The sequence below is a fragment of the Apostichopus japonicus genome, chromosome 13 (assembly GCF_037975245.1).
Source record: "Apostichopus japonicus isolate 1M-3 chromosome 13, ASM3797524v1, whole genome shotgun sequence".
In the NCBI taxonomy this organism is placed as follows: Eukaryota; Metazoa; Echinodermata; class Holothuroidea; order Aspidochirotida; family Stichopodidae; genus Apostichopus; species Apostichopus japonicus.
In genome coordinates, this window is record NC_092573.1 from 22,276,701 (window position 1) to 22,293,023 (window position 16,323).

The 16,323-nt window shown below is 34.4% G+C and overlaps 1 protein-coding gene across 1 annotated transcript in view; it reads right to left on the bottom strand.

The window, feature by feature from the left end:
• LOC139978724 (protein Wnt-4-like) overlaps positions 1-13,911 on the bottom strand; it is a 55,169-nt gene extending 41,258 nt beyond the window's left edge. The window contains exons 1-2 of the mRNA XM_071989180.1: positions 13,531-13,911; positions 11,831-12,945 (exon numbers count right to left, since the gene is read on the bottom strand). Of these exons, the coding sequence (XP_071845281.1) occupies positions 11,831-11,910 (80 nt within the window). The 5' untranslated portion in view covers positions 11,911-12,945; positions 13,531-13,911. The remainder of the gene's footprint in view (positions 1-11,830; positions 12,946-13,530) is intronic.
• Between the last annotated feature and the right edge of the window lie 2,412 nt (positions 13,912-16,323).

A 16,323-nucleotide genomic window follows, 5' to 3' on the forward strand; every position in this document is an offset into this window, starting at 1 on the left:
GAAAGATAAAATATCCCCTCCCCATTTTTATTAAACCACAAAAACGATGCCCCCTTTCGTCAAATAGAATAACATCATCCTTACGTTTGTTAAAAAATAAATAAATAGTGGAAGCTGCGGTAGATAATATACAGGGAATCAATATTTGGGGACGACTTTGGGTGATGTATTTTGTGCCCCCCCCCTACTAAAAGTCACATGTTCCATTACCCTTCAAATTACTCCTCCCCTTGCCTCCGTTTATATAAGCAGATAACGTATGCCTTTCATGTTTTGTATCTCCAATAATTATGGAAACGCATAGCTATACCACGCAACAACAAAACATGTGGGAAAAATTGTAACGTGCACATCTCCCGACATACGAAAATCTGGCTTTAAAGGGTCTTATATAGACGGAAATCCCTGAGACTTCAAATCGGCTTTGAAAATGAAAAATCGTTTTTTGGAGTCGTGTTTATAGACAGGTTCAATAGAAGAGGATAAACTGAGTTTACAGGGTGTCTGTTTAGGCCTTGGATGTAACTAATCCAATTAAATAACCATTGTTGGACGATATCCACATTTTGTATACGGAACGGTTTCGGACATTGAAAAGAAAATTGGGCCCCCTTTTGTCAGTGTGAAGGAAGTCACTCTTGATTAGCCGTGCACAAAGATTACAAAGGAACACAAGCGTAACCATTCCTTTGTACCACTGATACGCTTTGCAGGATAAAAGCCTTTCATCAAAGGGTTTCATTTTCATTTAGACTAATATCTTCGACGTTTGCCTGGTCTCATAAACAAAAAGGTTTTGACTAGCGACGTGTCTACGGCCATCACATATAGGAAAGGGATACCTTTCCAATGTTCGATTGGCCCAAGCCCTCCCATGGGACAACCTGCACCCCCTTTCATATATACGTACCGTTCGTTATTGAAAGAAAAACGTCGGCACACGGGGTGATATACATTGGTCAATAACAATTTACGGATTGTGTGTTTTGGGCGCTAAACGTTCCTTGCATATATATAGTCTCAATAGGGCCATGCATTGTATAAAGAACTGTTTGAAAGGTTTCTCTCGATATAGGAATGCTGTCGACTTTCTACGACTCCTAACAATAACAATAAAATGTGTGTATTAGTCTGCGAAAGAAAAACACAAACACGAACCGCTCTCGAACTGATTTACATATTAATATATATACGGAACATTTTGTTAGCAAATAGATAACATTCTTGAAATAGTACCGGTAATGACTTTTTTTGGGGGTTGGAAAGAGATTCGAACCGGTCGCCTCATGTTGACAAGTCCTGTGTATACTCGATCAACACTTTTATTTAAATCACCTTTCTAAGCAAAACTTCAATTGCTCTTTTTAAGTTTTATGTTTTCAATTATAACAAGAAATCATTAATTTAATTAATTCTTATTCATTGTAAATTAATTGTCTTAAAGCTGTAAAGTGACAATTGTTTCTGGCACGAACCCAATGTTGTTATTTAATTCAAGCCAATTCTACCTTCGCAACCAAACAGGTAAACTCTGGTATACAACATATTTGCCATTTATTGTAGAGAGTTCCAGTGGTTCTAGGGTTTTAAACTTTGCATTTCAGGTTCAAATTTGCAATTTGTATTGTAAATGCGATACTACATATATAATAATAATAATAAATAATATAATGGACAAAGAGTATAATTTCAAATAAATATTATTATACATCTCTTAAGGAATATGTTAAAAAAACAAATTTCAACAATATGTGAAGGAGTTTTGTAAAATCTAATCATGTAAATATAATTGACTATTGCGTAAAACTCAGCTTTTATTTTGTCATATACACATATATAAGCTATAGACGACCATATATTACAAGCTATACCAAGATAGCATTATAGCTTCAAGCGAAGACTTGTAAAAGACGGATTAAATTCTGAGGTACTGGTTTGTCCCTTTCAGCTATACTTAAGCTTCTCAGTCATTGAGGAAATTCCTCTATCAATCACCACTAGTTAGTTTTGGTATCGCCAATGTGATTACAGACGAGGTCTTTCCGAAACCCATTTTGCGAATCGTACGAATCCCCGCCATCTATAATCCCGTAACGACGGTACATGCAATAGCATTCTATAGGCCTACGATGAAGTGTGTTAGTCAGTGACTGGTCAAGTAAGATATTATTACAGGATTATGGATAAGACAGAAATCATATGCAGATCAAACCAATAGTGAATTTAAATGTAAATATAAATTTAAATGGTCGAGTGTGAAAACTTGATGGAATATATCGAAGTAACAATAAAAAAAACGTAAACCATAACAAAAACACCTCAGCTTGATCCAACAGAACACATACCACTTTGTACAATGCCTCGTAAAACAGCCTATATTTACCCTTTCTCTGAGGTGAGCGTATTGTATGTATATCAGCATATATTGTTGGGGGAAGGGGCAGGGAGACGAGGAACGGGGAGAGGGGGTGAGGGGGAGAACCATTTCCTCCATTAATTATTTCTAATTTTTATCACGCTGCAACTTATTTCCGAGCACTTTGTGTTGTACAACTATCTTGGTGTGTTGTGCAGTGCATGGGATGGGATGGGTATACTTTGGCGCATCAAGTTTGAAGCTTTCATGTTGTAAAAAGACAAAAAGTAAAACTCACAAAGAGTAGAATAATAAACCATAATAACGGAAAGTAAAAATTGAAATTAATCTTGTATTAAGCATTTACACTTTAAAAAAAAATCAAAATGAAAAAAAAAAAAATCAAAATGATGAAATGAAAATGTAAGCCTATTACAATAAACTTTTTGGAGAGAAAAAAGAAAGAAAAAAAGGTCCCTTAGTTCCCCAAAAATGGCCTGAAAATCAACGAGGATGAAACTAGGTTAGATGCAGAGGTCACTGTTTATCCGTGTCATCTTATCGCTTGGCACCGGTATATGAGTGTAACTATTAATCCTATCGTTGAAATGTATGATGTTTGTGAAGTGATAACAATGTTACTGAACACCATATAGATATAGATATGAGATGAAAGTTATCCCGTCCCTTCGTATATCGGACCCCCTCGGGGTCCAAGTATGGAACGAATTCATCGCATGCGAAACATGGTTTAAATTGACTTATACTGCAGGAAAGAGATTTAGTGTAATGTCTGGGATTTGTGGATAGAACATAGATTTGAAGAGGATTCCCAAAATCGCAGTATTAACTTACTTACAAAAATGGCCAAAAACAAAGCGAATATTGACAGCTCTGATTATGTTATCATAAAACCCAGTGAGTTTATAGGCCTACACATTTATAAATATTCTCTGTATTAACAGAAAAGGAGAGATAAAACAAGGAAAATCGACTTAATATCTCAGACAGTGCTGTCAAAAGTGTAATCCTTTCCCGAACTGTGAGAGCAAACTCACAAAAGTCCGCAGAAAATAACTGAATAAAAGAAATATTCCATTTATTCCATTCCGGATTTTAAACACATTTATGTACTGGGGAAATAGCCTACCCGGAGTGTATAGGGTGAAGTCACATTCATATTACTAAATCATAAACGAAGATATAGCCACATATTACCATTTTTTCCCGCCTATACTACAAGTTTTTGGCATTTTCAATAGATTGAAGAAATACGTTGGATAATTGTAAATGTATTAACCCAACTTCAATATATGTTGTAAAACAATATATACGTATATTATCAGAAACAATATGTATGCCTATGTTTGTGCACCGTTTTCACTCTGGTTTCATGATAATTTAAGTGATTTTTTTATCATGGATATTGTCACATGTTTACGTAAACTCGACGGTCGTTTTCCACTAGAGGTGTACAGTATGATATAATGTAGCAGCTTTCTTGGCGTGTTTAACAATAATTTGCTGTCAATACATGTTTGTTCAGTTCAACCAAATCATTGTAAAGTCACATTTTTTTTACATCCGATACATTTCATAAATTATATTTAAATTGGCATAAGTATAACCACAAAAATTGACTAAATTAATATAGTTTTAACACAAACTCGTTGTTATTGTTGAATATTGTTTTAAAATACAAACTATAATGTTCATGTCTTGTTCAGTGTCATATGTATATAGTTGGGCCTAACAGTGGACTGAATATGAAAAATCAAATTGGACAACTAAAGGAACAAATTCTTGCTGCAAAATATTTCACACATCAACTATTTGCTGATATTTTGATGGTTTAAAAGGCAGCTCCACCATTGTTTTTGAAACCATGTTCCATTTCTCATCAGTTTAGATGTTTCAAAACTATGCTTAATTTTTGAAACTCGGGTTAGGCTAAAGCTAGGCTATAGTTACAATTACTGCTTTACGAAACTATGGTAGACCAATGTGCTATTTTGATTTATTTTAAAGTTACCAATTTTGTTTTCAAGATGTTAAATACAAGGACATTTTTTATGTTAATATAGACATATCAATGCAGACACATGTAAACCGACTGCTGTATGCATTCTGTAGAGTCAGTATATTGCGGTTTTATTTACTTTGTTTCGTATATAAAAAATACCTAAAAAAAGGAATAAATACTGGTAGGCAGGCTGAATTCAGTTAATATTACGGGCAGTTGCTGGTAATACAGGCCACACTGAACGGTGTGCCGACGGTATATGAGGTTTAAATGAGGTTATATTCATTAATTAATAAACATTCATGCACGGGTACGTGTTCATCTATAAGGATAAACGTTTTAAACATCGTGACAATATGTCTACTAGGCCTATATAGTCTGTGCATTGATTTATTGGTTACGACAATTAAATAGGGTTTTAATGATTTCCATTTTATCGGTCTCCCCTGACCCTAAACGTTGGCAGAGTGATCCCTCATATAAAATGTCTTTTTTTGCCTATATATGCTGTCTATGTACACCCATTCAGTTTAACACGTTAGGGCATTGTAAAGGCTGCAGAACTATACACGACAAGTAGAGAAATTAATCACCGTTGGATTATCAATCGTCTGCTTGAATATGGTGGCATAACCTTATAGAGAGGGGGTGATTGATGACCCGAGTATGGGGCTCATTTATCTTCGATTTACCCACGACTACGGTGACCCAATTACACTTTGACGTATAACGGGAGGAGACTTTCGTCATCCTATCCAGCAATAAACAAATGTTTGTGGTTTGAAAGTATTCCGAGAGAGGCGTCAAAGCTTGAAATGGGTTGTCTCCTCCGTATCTGCTTGACAAGTAAAATTTGCGACTATGCTTGGGACGTATATGGCTATCGGGGAAATCATGCACTGCACTGATAACAAGTCGCAATAAAACATGGCTTAGTTTTGAAATGTTTCTGTAAACAAGTATACGAGGTGTCAGAAAGGTCTCGAAGAAACCGTTAAGTTTCACACGCATGGCGAGTTACCGTTACTTTTTAAAGTATATAGGTTGTAAAATAGGTCTATTCGAAAGTACACACTCTGTTCTTAGCACATAAAAAATAACATAATGATAAAACAATAAAAACTTAAACAAGTGTAGTTAGGTGGTGTATGAAATGTATACTTTTAGTGCGAATCGTTTTACTTTTCACCATACACTTACGGAATGGGTTATAAATGTTATATGTATAAGAGAAAAAAAAAGGACTAATAATTACAGTTTTCTCCAATATTTTCATAATATTTTGAACTGCGAAGTTTCTTGTTTTCCATTTAATGCTTAATCTAGATCTGATAAAAAAAACAAGGACGGTTGGTCCGTCCAAACTTGCCACCATTTGCTGTCATTAATGTATTGATTGGCTACTGACTTACAATTGGAAATTGTACTAAAATATCCGAAAAACAAAAGTACTACTAGCCAATTATTCCAGCAGTACATTCTCTTCCTTGTTTACCGCTCAGAATAAAACAGTACCGGTAATGTTTTAACTACTTATCATCAAACATTCACTGTTTTACTCATCAAGGGATGCAATGTTGGTACCGTAAAAGGCTTACCGTTCGATGGTTACCTAGGCAGGCACTCAACCATTTTCAACCGCGGAAAAAGGACACCGCACCTCCTGTGTTTGTTCAGTAAACATTTGAATCACCTTTGCTGCCGCTTCGCAAAGGGACGTCACTACCCCCCCCCCCCAACTGTAGGACCCCTCTTCTCCATTATTGTTAGGTTGAAATTCGTCTCAAACTTTATGATTATTTCCCATAGTTCCTTGCAATTATTTATGTTTCTCATACGGTTTTATTGACACTTTAATCTAGCGTCATCCTGTTTGTATAGACATTAATGCCATTGTAAATTCAAAATATTGGCAAAGAATCATCGATTTAATCCTTCCAAAAAATTTTAAAAAAACATTTAAGGTATAAATAGTTATGATATTTATATAATATTTAAGAAAATGGATTATCATATATATCATGAGTTTAGGCGTTATGGACTTTAGAAAACCGAATATGCTTTCACATATAAATATATGGCAATACTATATATATCAGCCTTAGCATGCATGCAGCAAACAATACATTTCGTTACAACGTATAGGTATTTAATTGTTATCTTGTGCCTTAATAATGTTGCGTCGAATTGCCAAGTTAAGAAAGAAAGTGACGTAATGACTATATATTACATACTAATATATTTTTTATTGTCTTTTTAAGTGTTTAAAACATGATAATGTTAACCACAAAGCGATAAGGTAATGGTCTTTTTGGTGTATACGTGGTTTATCGATATCTCCATTCATAAACTTATCAAATAGTTGAGTTGTACAGTTTAACATACATGCGTAACAAACGTGAACTGTATTAATTCCTAACGATGAAGTGAAATTATTTGCTCTTTTTTTCGGACTTTTTGTGTCGAGTTTGATCAATTTTCGATTTCATTCGATACCCGACTAATACGGTTCATTTCAATTAAAGATGAAATTTCCAGTTTGCTTTTATTAAATATAGTTAGTTTTAATATTTTTTGAAATAAATAAATAAAATGGACTAAGCAGTTATTGCTAATAAACGTTCATCTGGTGAGAAGAAAATATTATTGGATGGTGTTTTACTTTTATCATGTTTTGATTTGATCAATTATTCACCATGCTTCGATTCGATCAATCATTCACAATGCTTTGATTTCATCAATCATTCACTATGCTCTGATTTCATCAATCATTCACTATATGCTTTGATTTGATCAATCATTCACTATGCTTTGATTTGATTAATCATTCACTATGCTTTGATTTGATCAATCATTCACTATGCTTTGATTTGATCAATCATTCACTATGCTTTGATTCGATCAATCATTAACTATGCTTTGATTTGATCAATCATTCACTATGCTTTGATTCGATCAATCATTCACTATGCTCTGATTTCATCAATCATTCACTATATGCTTTGATTTGATCAATCATTCACAATGCTTTGATTCGATCAATCATTCACTATGCTTTGATTTGATTAATCATTCACTATGCTTTGATTTGATCAATCATTCACTATGCTTTGATTTGATCAAATCATTCACTATGCTTTGATTTGATCAATCATTCACTATGCTTTGATTTGATCAATCATTCACTATGCTTTGATTTGATCAATCATTCACTATGCTTTGCTTCGATCAATCATTCACTATGCTTTGATTTGATCAATCATTCACTATGCTTTGCTTCGATCAATGATTTTTCTGTTAAGTGGAAAATCCAAACCCAATATGACAAAATGGTAAAAATAAAATTACAAACTTTCCACAGATTGTTATGTGTTGGTTATTAACTTATCAATCATACAATAAACATGCATTACAAGTAGAACTTAGACCAAAGACTAACGAATTTACTATTGTACCGGTAACTATAGGCCTGTTGTAATCAAACGAAACGAATAGTTCAATGTAACACTGCGCCTGAAAAATCACATAATGATCTTTATATCAGTATACTTCACATTGAGTTATTAAAAGTTACTAAATAACTTCTAATATTTTTGTTTTCTCCACCACCCCACCCCCCCTCTCTCTCTCTTTTTCTCCCTTCCTTAAATGTTGTTTGCTCTGAGTGGCTCAAACATTCCAAATTGATCATATTTTGGAGTTATTATCAGAAGAAATAGAGTGTGGCCAAAAAAAGTCATTCGAATTACCAACGTGCTGTAAATATCATATAGTTTCAATGTGTAATCTAGGGAATTTCTTGCTTAACCGCCAAAAACAAATCTAAAGAAATGTGTTTTCGCAAAATGCCAGCATAAATCGCAAAGATAATTCAATGATCTGTGATAACCAAGTCTAAAAGCAATATTATTCAAGGATCTGAGCTTGAAAGACTTAAGAAGAAATTGAATATTTATAGAGAGAACATGCCTATGAAGTTGATGAAACTTTGACTTTAATATCATATTTCTAATGTATCGAGTAGAGAACAATACATTTTGCGACGTTGAGATTTCGTTCCTTCATCATAAAATAACTTTAATTTTAAATTTAATTATTTAATCTTTAATTTTACCGGTCTTTACCGTATTTTATACATACTGTGCCTTAATGCCATATCATTGTATTCTGCAGCTCTTAAAGAGTCTGTTTAATAAAACAGACAACAATGTAAAGAATGCTCATACTTTTGCCGAAATATATATAGAGTACAAAGTTTTATATAAAAAAAATTATTGTTTGTTTTTTGGTTTCAAATAGAAGGACTTGACACTTTGTTTAAAGTATTTTTTGTTTTAAATCAGTAACTTTTACGTTAAATTTTATTGCAAATTGTTAACTTCCCTATTTTAATACGTGTTTTCTACCTCTTTCTTTAAAATATTATTTACATTTTATCTAGATTTAATTGAATGAAAAATTAACCTGTGCAAAATGGTCAAATTTCTACACTACTGTACACTACAAAATGTTTTAGTATTTATTTTTTCAATGTTTTAGTTACATAACCGATGCGTCCGTATGTGTTGTGTTGTGTATTGTTGTTTCTACTTGAAAAATTCGAATGGAATCTGATTTTAATAATGTTAAGTTTTGCAATTACTTTGAGTATCAATCAAGACCTTTTTGGAACAAAAAATCTGACTGTCTTGTCGGCCATACAAATGTCTGATATATTTAACGGTTATTTGGAGGCCTTGGCCTAGAGTGAAACTGTCATAGTGTTTCATAATGACAAATATTGCTTTCAATACATATATTTTTTTATATATTTTCTAACAAAATTGGTAAAACCTGGTTGTTAGAACAATATACCTCTTGACTTTGTATTGTATCACTGTAGTGAGTAGAAACTTCTCTTTTCCAACAACATTCCTTTCATGTTACTATCGTTGCGAGAAAGAATCTAAGATTTTCATCGAATATTATATACTATAAAGTGCGTTGGCATGCAATTTACAGATAACTGAATTTTTCGTGTACTGACGATCTCCGAATTCCGCCCGTTTTTGGTTGTATTGCCTTACATCAAATTTGACTACTTAAAAAAAAAATCATTATTATTATTGTCATCATTAATGAGGGTAGTCCTGCTCAGTGCAGAAGCACTGCTTTCCAGAGGAGTCCTCAATTCCAGAAGAGCCCTCAACTATAGTTTCATGGTGATAAACTAGTCTATACGATAACAGTTTACACCTAAGTCATGCATGCATGCAGTTTGTCCCACTGTTAACTGTATTAGGACTATATACAGCCTTAAACTTTCGATCGATACGGCATAACTAGTGGTCTCATTTTATATGCATGGTTAAAGACGATACATGGACCATAGGGTCGGATTGATTATACGGATAACACATATAGGCCTACCTAAAGAACGAGTTACGTAAAGAAAATTCGACAATCAAAAATGGGGGCTGTATAGAACGGGAAGCTCTGGAACAATTCAAAATTTGTAAGCTGATTTCCAAAATATGACATGTTTAAGGTATTTTCCTGGGATATTTTGGTTGGTCCATATTGAGTGATAAATGGTATCTTTATAGAAGTTGTAATATCCTTTGTGGCATGAAAACCCATATCAGGAATTGACAACGATTGAATTGCATAATATATGGTAACTAACTATACGTTTATATATAATAAATAAAACTTGGAAAAGTTGAAATCAAGAAAAAAAAATAAAAAACGAAAAAAGTTGACGGTAGGATGAAAATAAAATTACTTTTTTCTATCAAGACAGTCATACGATATTGTAGCATAAAACGTGAGCTGTTATTCATGTCGATATCATTTTTTGTCTACTCTTCATAACGCAGATATTTTACGCGGTTGACATAAATCAGATGACTGTGTCCTTCCACAACCAATATAAGTTTTCTGCCATATTTTATCCATGGTAAGAAAATAAATTATGGCATAGTAATACACAATGTGACAACATAACATGAACAATAGGTTGTCTTGTTTTGCAGAATCCATGGAAAATGTAGCTGTTATAATGTCCATCTTTCTCGCATAAAAAAAACATATGAGTGTTTCGTTGACTCGAATAGGTTATATCATGGAGCCACTATATAGTTTAACATATATGTGACGAAAATTGCAGAAAGCCTTCTTAGTTTTTTCTCTTTTTCATTTATCTACCGTGAGAAACACCTATTGATAATCCATGAAACTACTTATAATCCATGAAAATACAATAGTTTCAGGTATGTAACTTGGTATTACAATATTTTCGAATTTTGTTTTGACTTATTTATTCTAAAGGATATCATTGGTATTTGTGGAACAAAATACAAACTATTCGTTTGCTTCGTGGTTAAAATCGTGTTTTGTGTACTTTAAAATGGAGTATGATTTTATGCTATATCAATATCGTTGTTGCTTGCTGCTAGAAAGTAAGTCTTCTTGTTCGGGTTATCAATAGAGAACAAGTGAAATAAATATGTTATCCGAAAACTAGAAATAATTTACTTTCAGAAGGTGACGTTCACCCCACCACATAATCAATTGCATATATAGGCCTATGTTTTCGTGTTTCTATAAATTTTCTTCTATAACTACCTGATTGATATTCATGTAATAACGCGATTCGTCCAGAAGAATTAGACCTAAACTTTCCAAACTTATCTTAAATTTGCAGAGACTTAGCTTGTAATGTAGACATCTCCATTGTCTGAATGATGTTGTATCGAAGATTATTTTATTTAACTCGGAGTTCTTTGTTATCTCTCTCATCTCTCTCTAAAGATATATTGCGGTTAATTGCTTCCCTGCATATTGATTAAATCGTAATCATAAAAACTTTTCTTTCTGATAGGCAGAATCGTCTCATTTTGTCAAAGTAGATATAAAGTATTTACATTCATTATATACAGTTCATCTATATACACAAACCGGGCTTGCTTAGATCGTAATTCACGGTCACGCTCTACAACCAGAAAAAGGCAAACAATATACAAGTTTATTATTATCAAAGGCATGATAACATCATGAAAACAAGTGTTCCATAAAATTAGGTACTTGTTAATTCAATTGTTCAAATAAAAAATGGGTAAATGATATATATATATATATATATAGGCCTATATGAATATTTATCTATATATATATAAATATATATATATATATATAGGCATATATGTATATTTATATATATATATTTACATTTATATACCACAAGAATGAGGTATAATTAGGTATAAGCCTAAATAGGCCTATGTATTTCTGTTGTAGGCATCCCACATATAATACCTGCATATATATGTAATCTGGGCCCATCTCACATCTGCGTGAACGCATTCGAAAGGAATTAGAAAAATGTTGTCGTCCACGAAGAACGACTTACGTTATAAAATAATCAGATTGTGTAATACAAACTGTTTGGACTTTGAAGAATATTGACTTACCAGAATAGAGTAACGGTAAAGTGCATCTTAGTACCGAGCAATGATCGCCAAGATAAATCCCACGTATGTAGTAACAACATACTGGCAACTTGAGATAAAACGACTGGCTGTGTTCAAAGTCTTTGCACAGACTCCCAAAAGACGTTTTTTTTTATAGTATGATCCTGCAAGACTTATTTGCTGGAGCAATCGCTTTTAATCAATAACATACACATCCCGAGCAGGAAGCAATCCAACCACTAAAAAATCATCGTAAAAAAAAAAATACCGATATGTCATCCTGAAAAAATAGTTATAGACATTTTTTCGGACATCACGATGTGGTGGTGCATGATGGGTCGTGAAGATAAAAAGCTCATCAAACTGAAATCCTAAAATCAGATTTGAACGGGATCGTCCGCTGGGTGCCAATCAGATTAAGCCGTTGCACGTTCTGTTGATTTTAACACGTCTAAAAATGTCATTCATTCCTTTCAGGTTCGATGTATTTTTTTTAAAACATTCCAGTTTGACTAAGTTGAAGCGCCTCCTTTTTTTTCTTTTTGGTTATCCTAACATGGGTTTTACCTCTTTAGTATGTCAACTGTAGGAGGTATTGGTAAGTGGAAAATCTACCTTGTAATAGTAACACCTCTGGTGACCAAGATGAATGTGACGGGTAGACGAATAAGACTCCTGAGGTACACTCCTCAATGGGATTCCAAAAAGCACTCAGGCGTGTCTGCTTTTATGAGCGAATTTTTTTTCCTCGAGTCTGTCGTTTTCTTTCTCCTTTCTGCGTTTTTTTTTATTTCTTTCTTTCTTTCTTTTTCGCGTTTACACAAAAATTAATTCCTTTCCTGTTTTAACAAAGTTTGGTATTTTCCAGGACCTTAGCACCAAAACTCAAGAAATCATCCGAAAAAAATATATCCAAAACGTTTTTTTTTTCAAGCTCCTAAGAACGAAGTGATCGACTTGGAAAGAGAAACTATACGGTCTGTAATATTTATATTCCTCTTCTTCTTTCAATTATTTTGTTAATTTCACTTCCAAAACAAAACTTGTAAAAAGACTTTACAAGACGTTCCCTCGCCGTCGAACGAAATGAGGTATATTCCAGAATTCACTATACTCTGTGAGGAACGAACGAGAGAAAAAATGACAATATTTCTTTAAAACTTCCCTCCCGTGCATGCACGATTGCACCAGTTCATATTAATATCAATTTAGAGAACATATAAGACTACAGGTCAGAGACGACAAACACCTCCTTCAGTTTATGATATATGCCCATAAATTTCGCACGTCGCTTGCTAAAACCAACAGCCCTGGGCGGACTAAGTATATTCTGTTGTATCTAAAAACTGCCTTGTTTGTATATAGTGATAGTAATATATATATATATATATATATATATATATATATATATATATATATATATATATATATATATATATATATATATATATATATATATATAAACCTAAACCGCTCTAGAAAAATCGTGCTTCGCGCAGAGTCCGAATAACGTATCTATGATCACAGGTTCCTATGCGCGTTCAACGTCACCAAGGGTACCATATATACTACTATTCGTTGACAAGGAGATGTTAAAACTGGTGTTAAGAAAAGCCTAAGGAGGGACCGAGATGTTATTATAGGTGTTCAACAGACGATACGATGATGATATAAAGTGTCAGTAAGAACTTTAGACCTACTTTGTTTCACCGTCAAAATGCGACAAATGCGCAGTTTACCTTGACTCTATACACGAACCACGATACTCTGATATTCAATGAGTGAAATTATTGACTAAGTGTCTTGCTTGTTGAAAGATTCGACAGCGATACTGCTTGTAGTACCTTAACGGAAATGTACGGCATGAAAAACCCAGCCTGCCTGCTGGCATTCCATTCAAACCCTTGGAGAACAGTGTATATGACGTTAAGAGACGCTGAGACGAGTTACTGTTCGAAGATCGGGACGAAAGTGTTCGTCATACTGCTGGTATAGGGCAGAAGAAACTCGTAAATCACCAGCATGGCTAACCTAACATAACACCATCGCTTCGAAGTATTGACTTTTTATGATACATTGTGGAATTGGAGTGCATAGGCCTGCCAGGAAATCAACATGTAACCTAAACGCCCTGGTATAGCGCAGTATATATACCTACCCCTGGTTCCCAGTTACCGACCATTTCACATGCGTATATATAAGTTGGATGTCCCGAAACCCTAAGTGGGTTACATATCTTCGTTGTATCACAAAATAATAACTATATATGATAAAATGTTCATCTCAGGAGAGTTAAAGTAGCAATCCCACTTACGCAACAACACCTATAAGTATACCAATAACGCTTTCTAATGGGATCGTTATTGTTGCTAAGATAACATTTTTACCAAAAAATGACATAAATAGTTATAATATGATATTTGTTATGGCCTGACGAAGGATATGCTATACTTGTCCCAAACTTGTAAGAAAAGTTATCAATTTATCACCTTCAGATTCCAAGTGAAGAAAATATTACTCATCACCTCGTGATTGTCGATGTGCTGTTTCTTTACTCATAATGTACACAACGTACGTAAAATATTCATCCCAAAACACTGCAGGGTCATCATGCTATAATTCCATTGTCTGCAGCAAACGTTGTTCGTTCGTCCGTCCGTCAGTTGGTATGTGTCCTAATCTCCGACTAGTTTACCTTTGTGAATGAAGAGATTTATCTAAGGTATACATGGACCTGTTGGTCTCATCCAACACGTTACAGATTTTGTGATGCAATTTACCATTTAGCAAGTCAGGCAAGACTAATATAGGCTTGCGAAATGGGAACCGGACGGTAAATGAGTTACTACAAGGTATTGAACCACTGGGAAAGGACTTTGGATCTTAAAAGTCGGTAGCGGAAGGTTGCTTAAATTTCGTTTGTTTTAGTCCCTATAAGCCTAATGAGCGATGGATGCAGTGAGGTTATTGTGGGCAACTGTATTGTGTACCCAACAAAGCTAATAAGTAAACAGAGGAGTCATTGATACAGCAAAATTAACGAATTTCATCACCACCCTTTCGATTTAACGATTGCAAGCCTGGACGATGTTAGTGTATATACCTACACGTCACTATAGATATCGACATTGCAGGGAATTGGAGGTATGTTATGGGTAAATACCACATTTAACGTGGGAAAAGAGAGATACATCCGACTAACGCACGAATATTATTCCGTTGCTTAGATATAAAATTGTGAAATTTTAAATTTTACGTGGTATAGCACAGTGTGCATTATTTTTTCTTTGAAATTTTACACTATCTTTGACGGTATATTAAACTGTCGCTTTGTTTTTTAGTTATTCAATAAGAAGCCCTCCATAATTAAAATATTGTGGTATGTATGAGACTATAGTATAAGACAGAGATCTGATTTAATATTCTACAAGGGCCAGGATCAAACAGGAATAAAACATAGGCTATATAAAATCTACACCTAGATTTGTGTACGGTTTACATGGTAGACCAGTATTGGTGCTACAAGCTTCAAGACATAAAGGGTTAGCACATGATCCAATTAAGCGAAAGATTGTCGGCTGATTTCAATTTCTCTGGTCGGATTTAAATCTTTCATGGTATACAGATTCGACCTGCGGGCCGACTATAATGGGAAACCCCTGGTTCCCCAGACCGTCGTTGCAACCGTAACTAGCCTTGTGGTTCTTTTTTGAGGTTAACTGCGGGTACTATGCGTGCACCACACTGGTTGCACTTTAAGATAAATATCTAATTGCTTGGAGGTATTTGTAGATTTGATACAGTCAGCAATTTCGACACGACTATACCGCCCATAGACGCTGACACTTTCACAGGCTTTACAACCTTGGTACAACAATTATGTATGCATGTATGTGGCGAAACACGAAATACATTCGAGAACCGATTTCCGGCTCATATACCATGTTTTAATTTACATGTATAGTGTCTGTGAAGTATCTGTGAAGTATATATTTTCTGTCAGTAGCCTATACGGTGTAGGTTGAAATGAATACTGTAGAATATTGGCGGCGTCTAACAGCATGTAGCTAGAGCGACTATTGCGTTAAAATAAAAGAGGGCGGCAGAACTGAAACTTTACCTTCAGATGTGTTCGATTGACGGAACATAACGTGACACTTTATACTAACTTTTAGATAAATCAACAACAACAACATAATGACTGAGGAAAAGTACCCCAAAAATAAATTGAAAGCGAGAATAAATTACCGGCCGGAATGCGATTCGAACCTGCGACCTCATGACTTTCAAATCCGGTGCCATGTTAACAACTGACTTACCAAGCCCTCGGTTGGTGGCGGTCCTTTTACAACGATGTCTTGGAGAGGGGGCTGGGAGGGGGTACCACTCATAAGCCACATACTTTGCATATTTTGTTGCTAGGCACCACAGCCCAGTTTCATTTTATACAACCCAGAAAAGCGGCATGGAAGGAATGTCGAGAGAAATTCGTC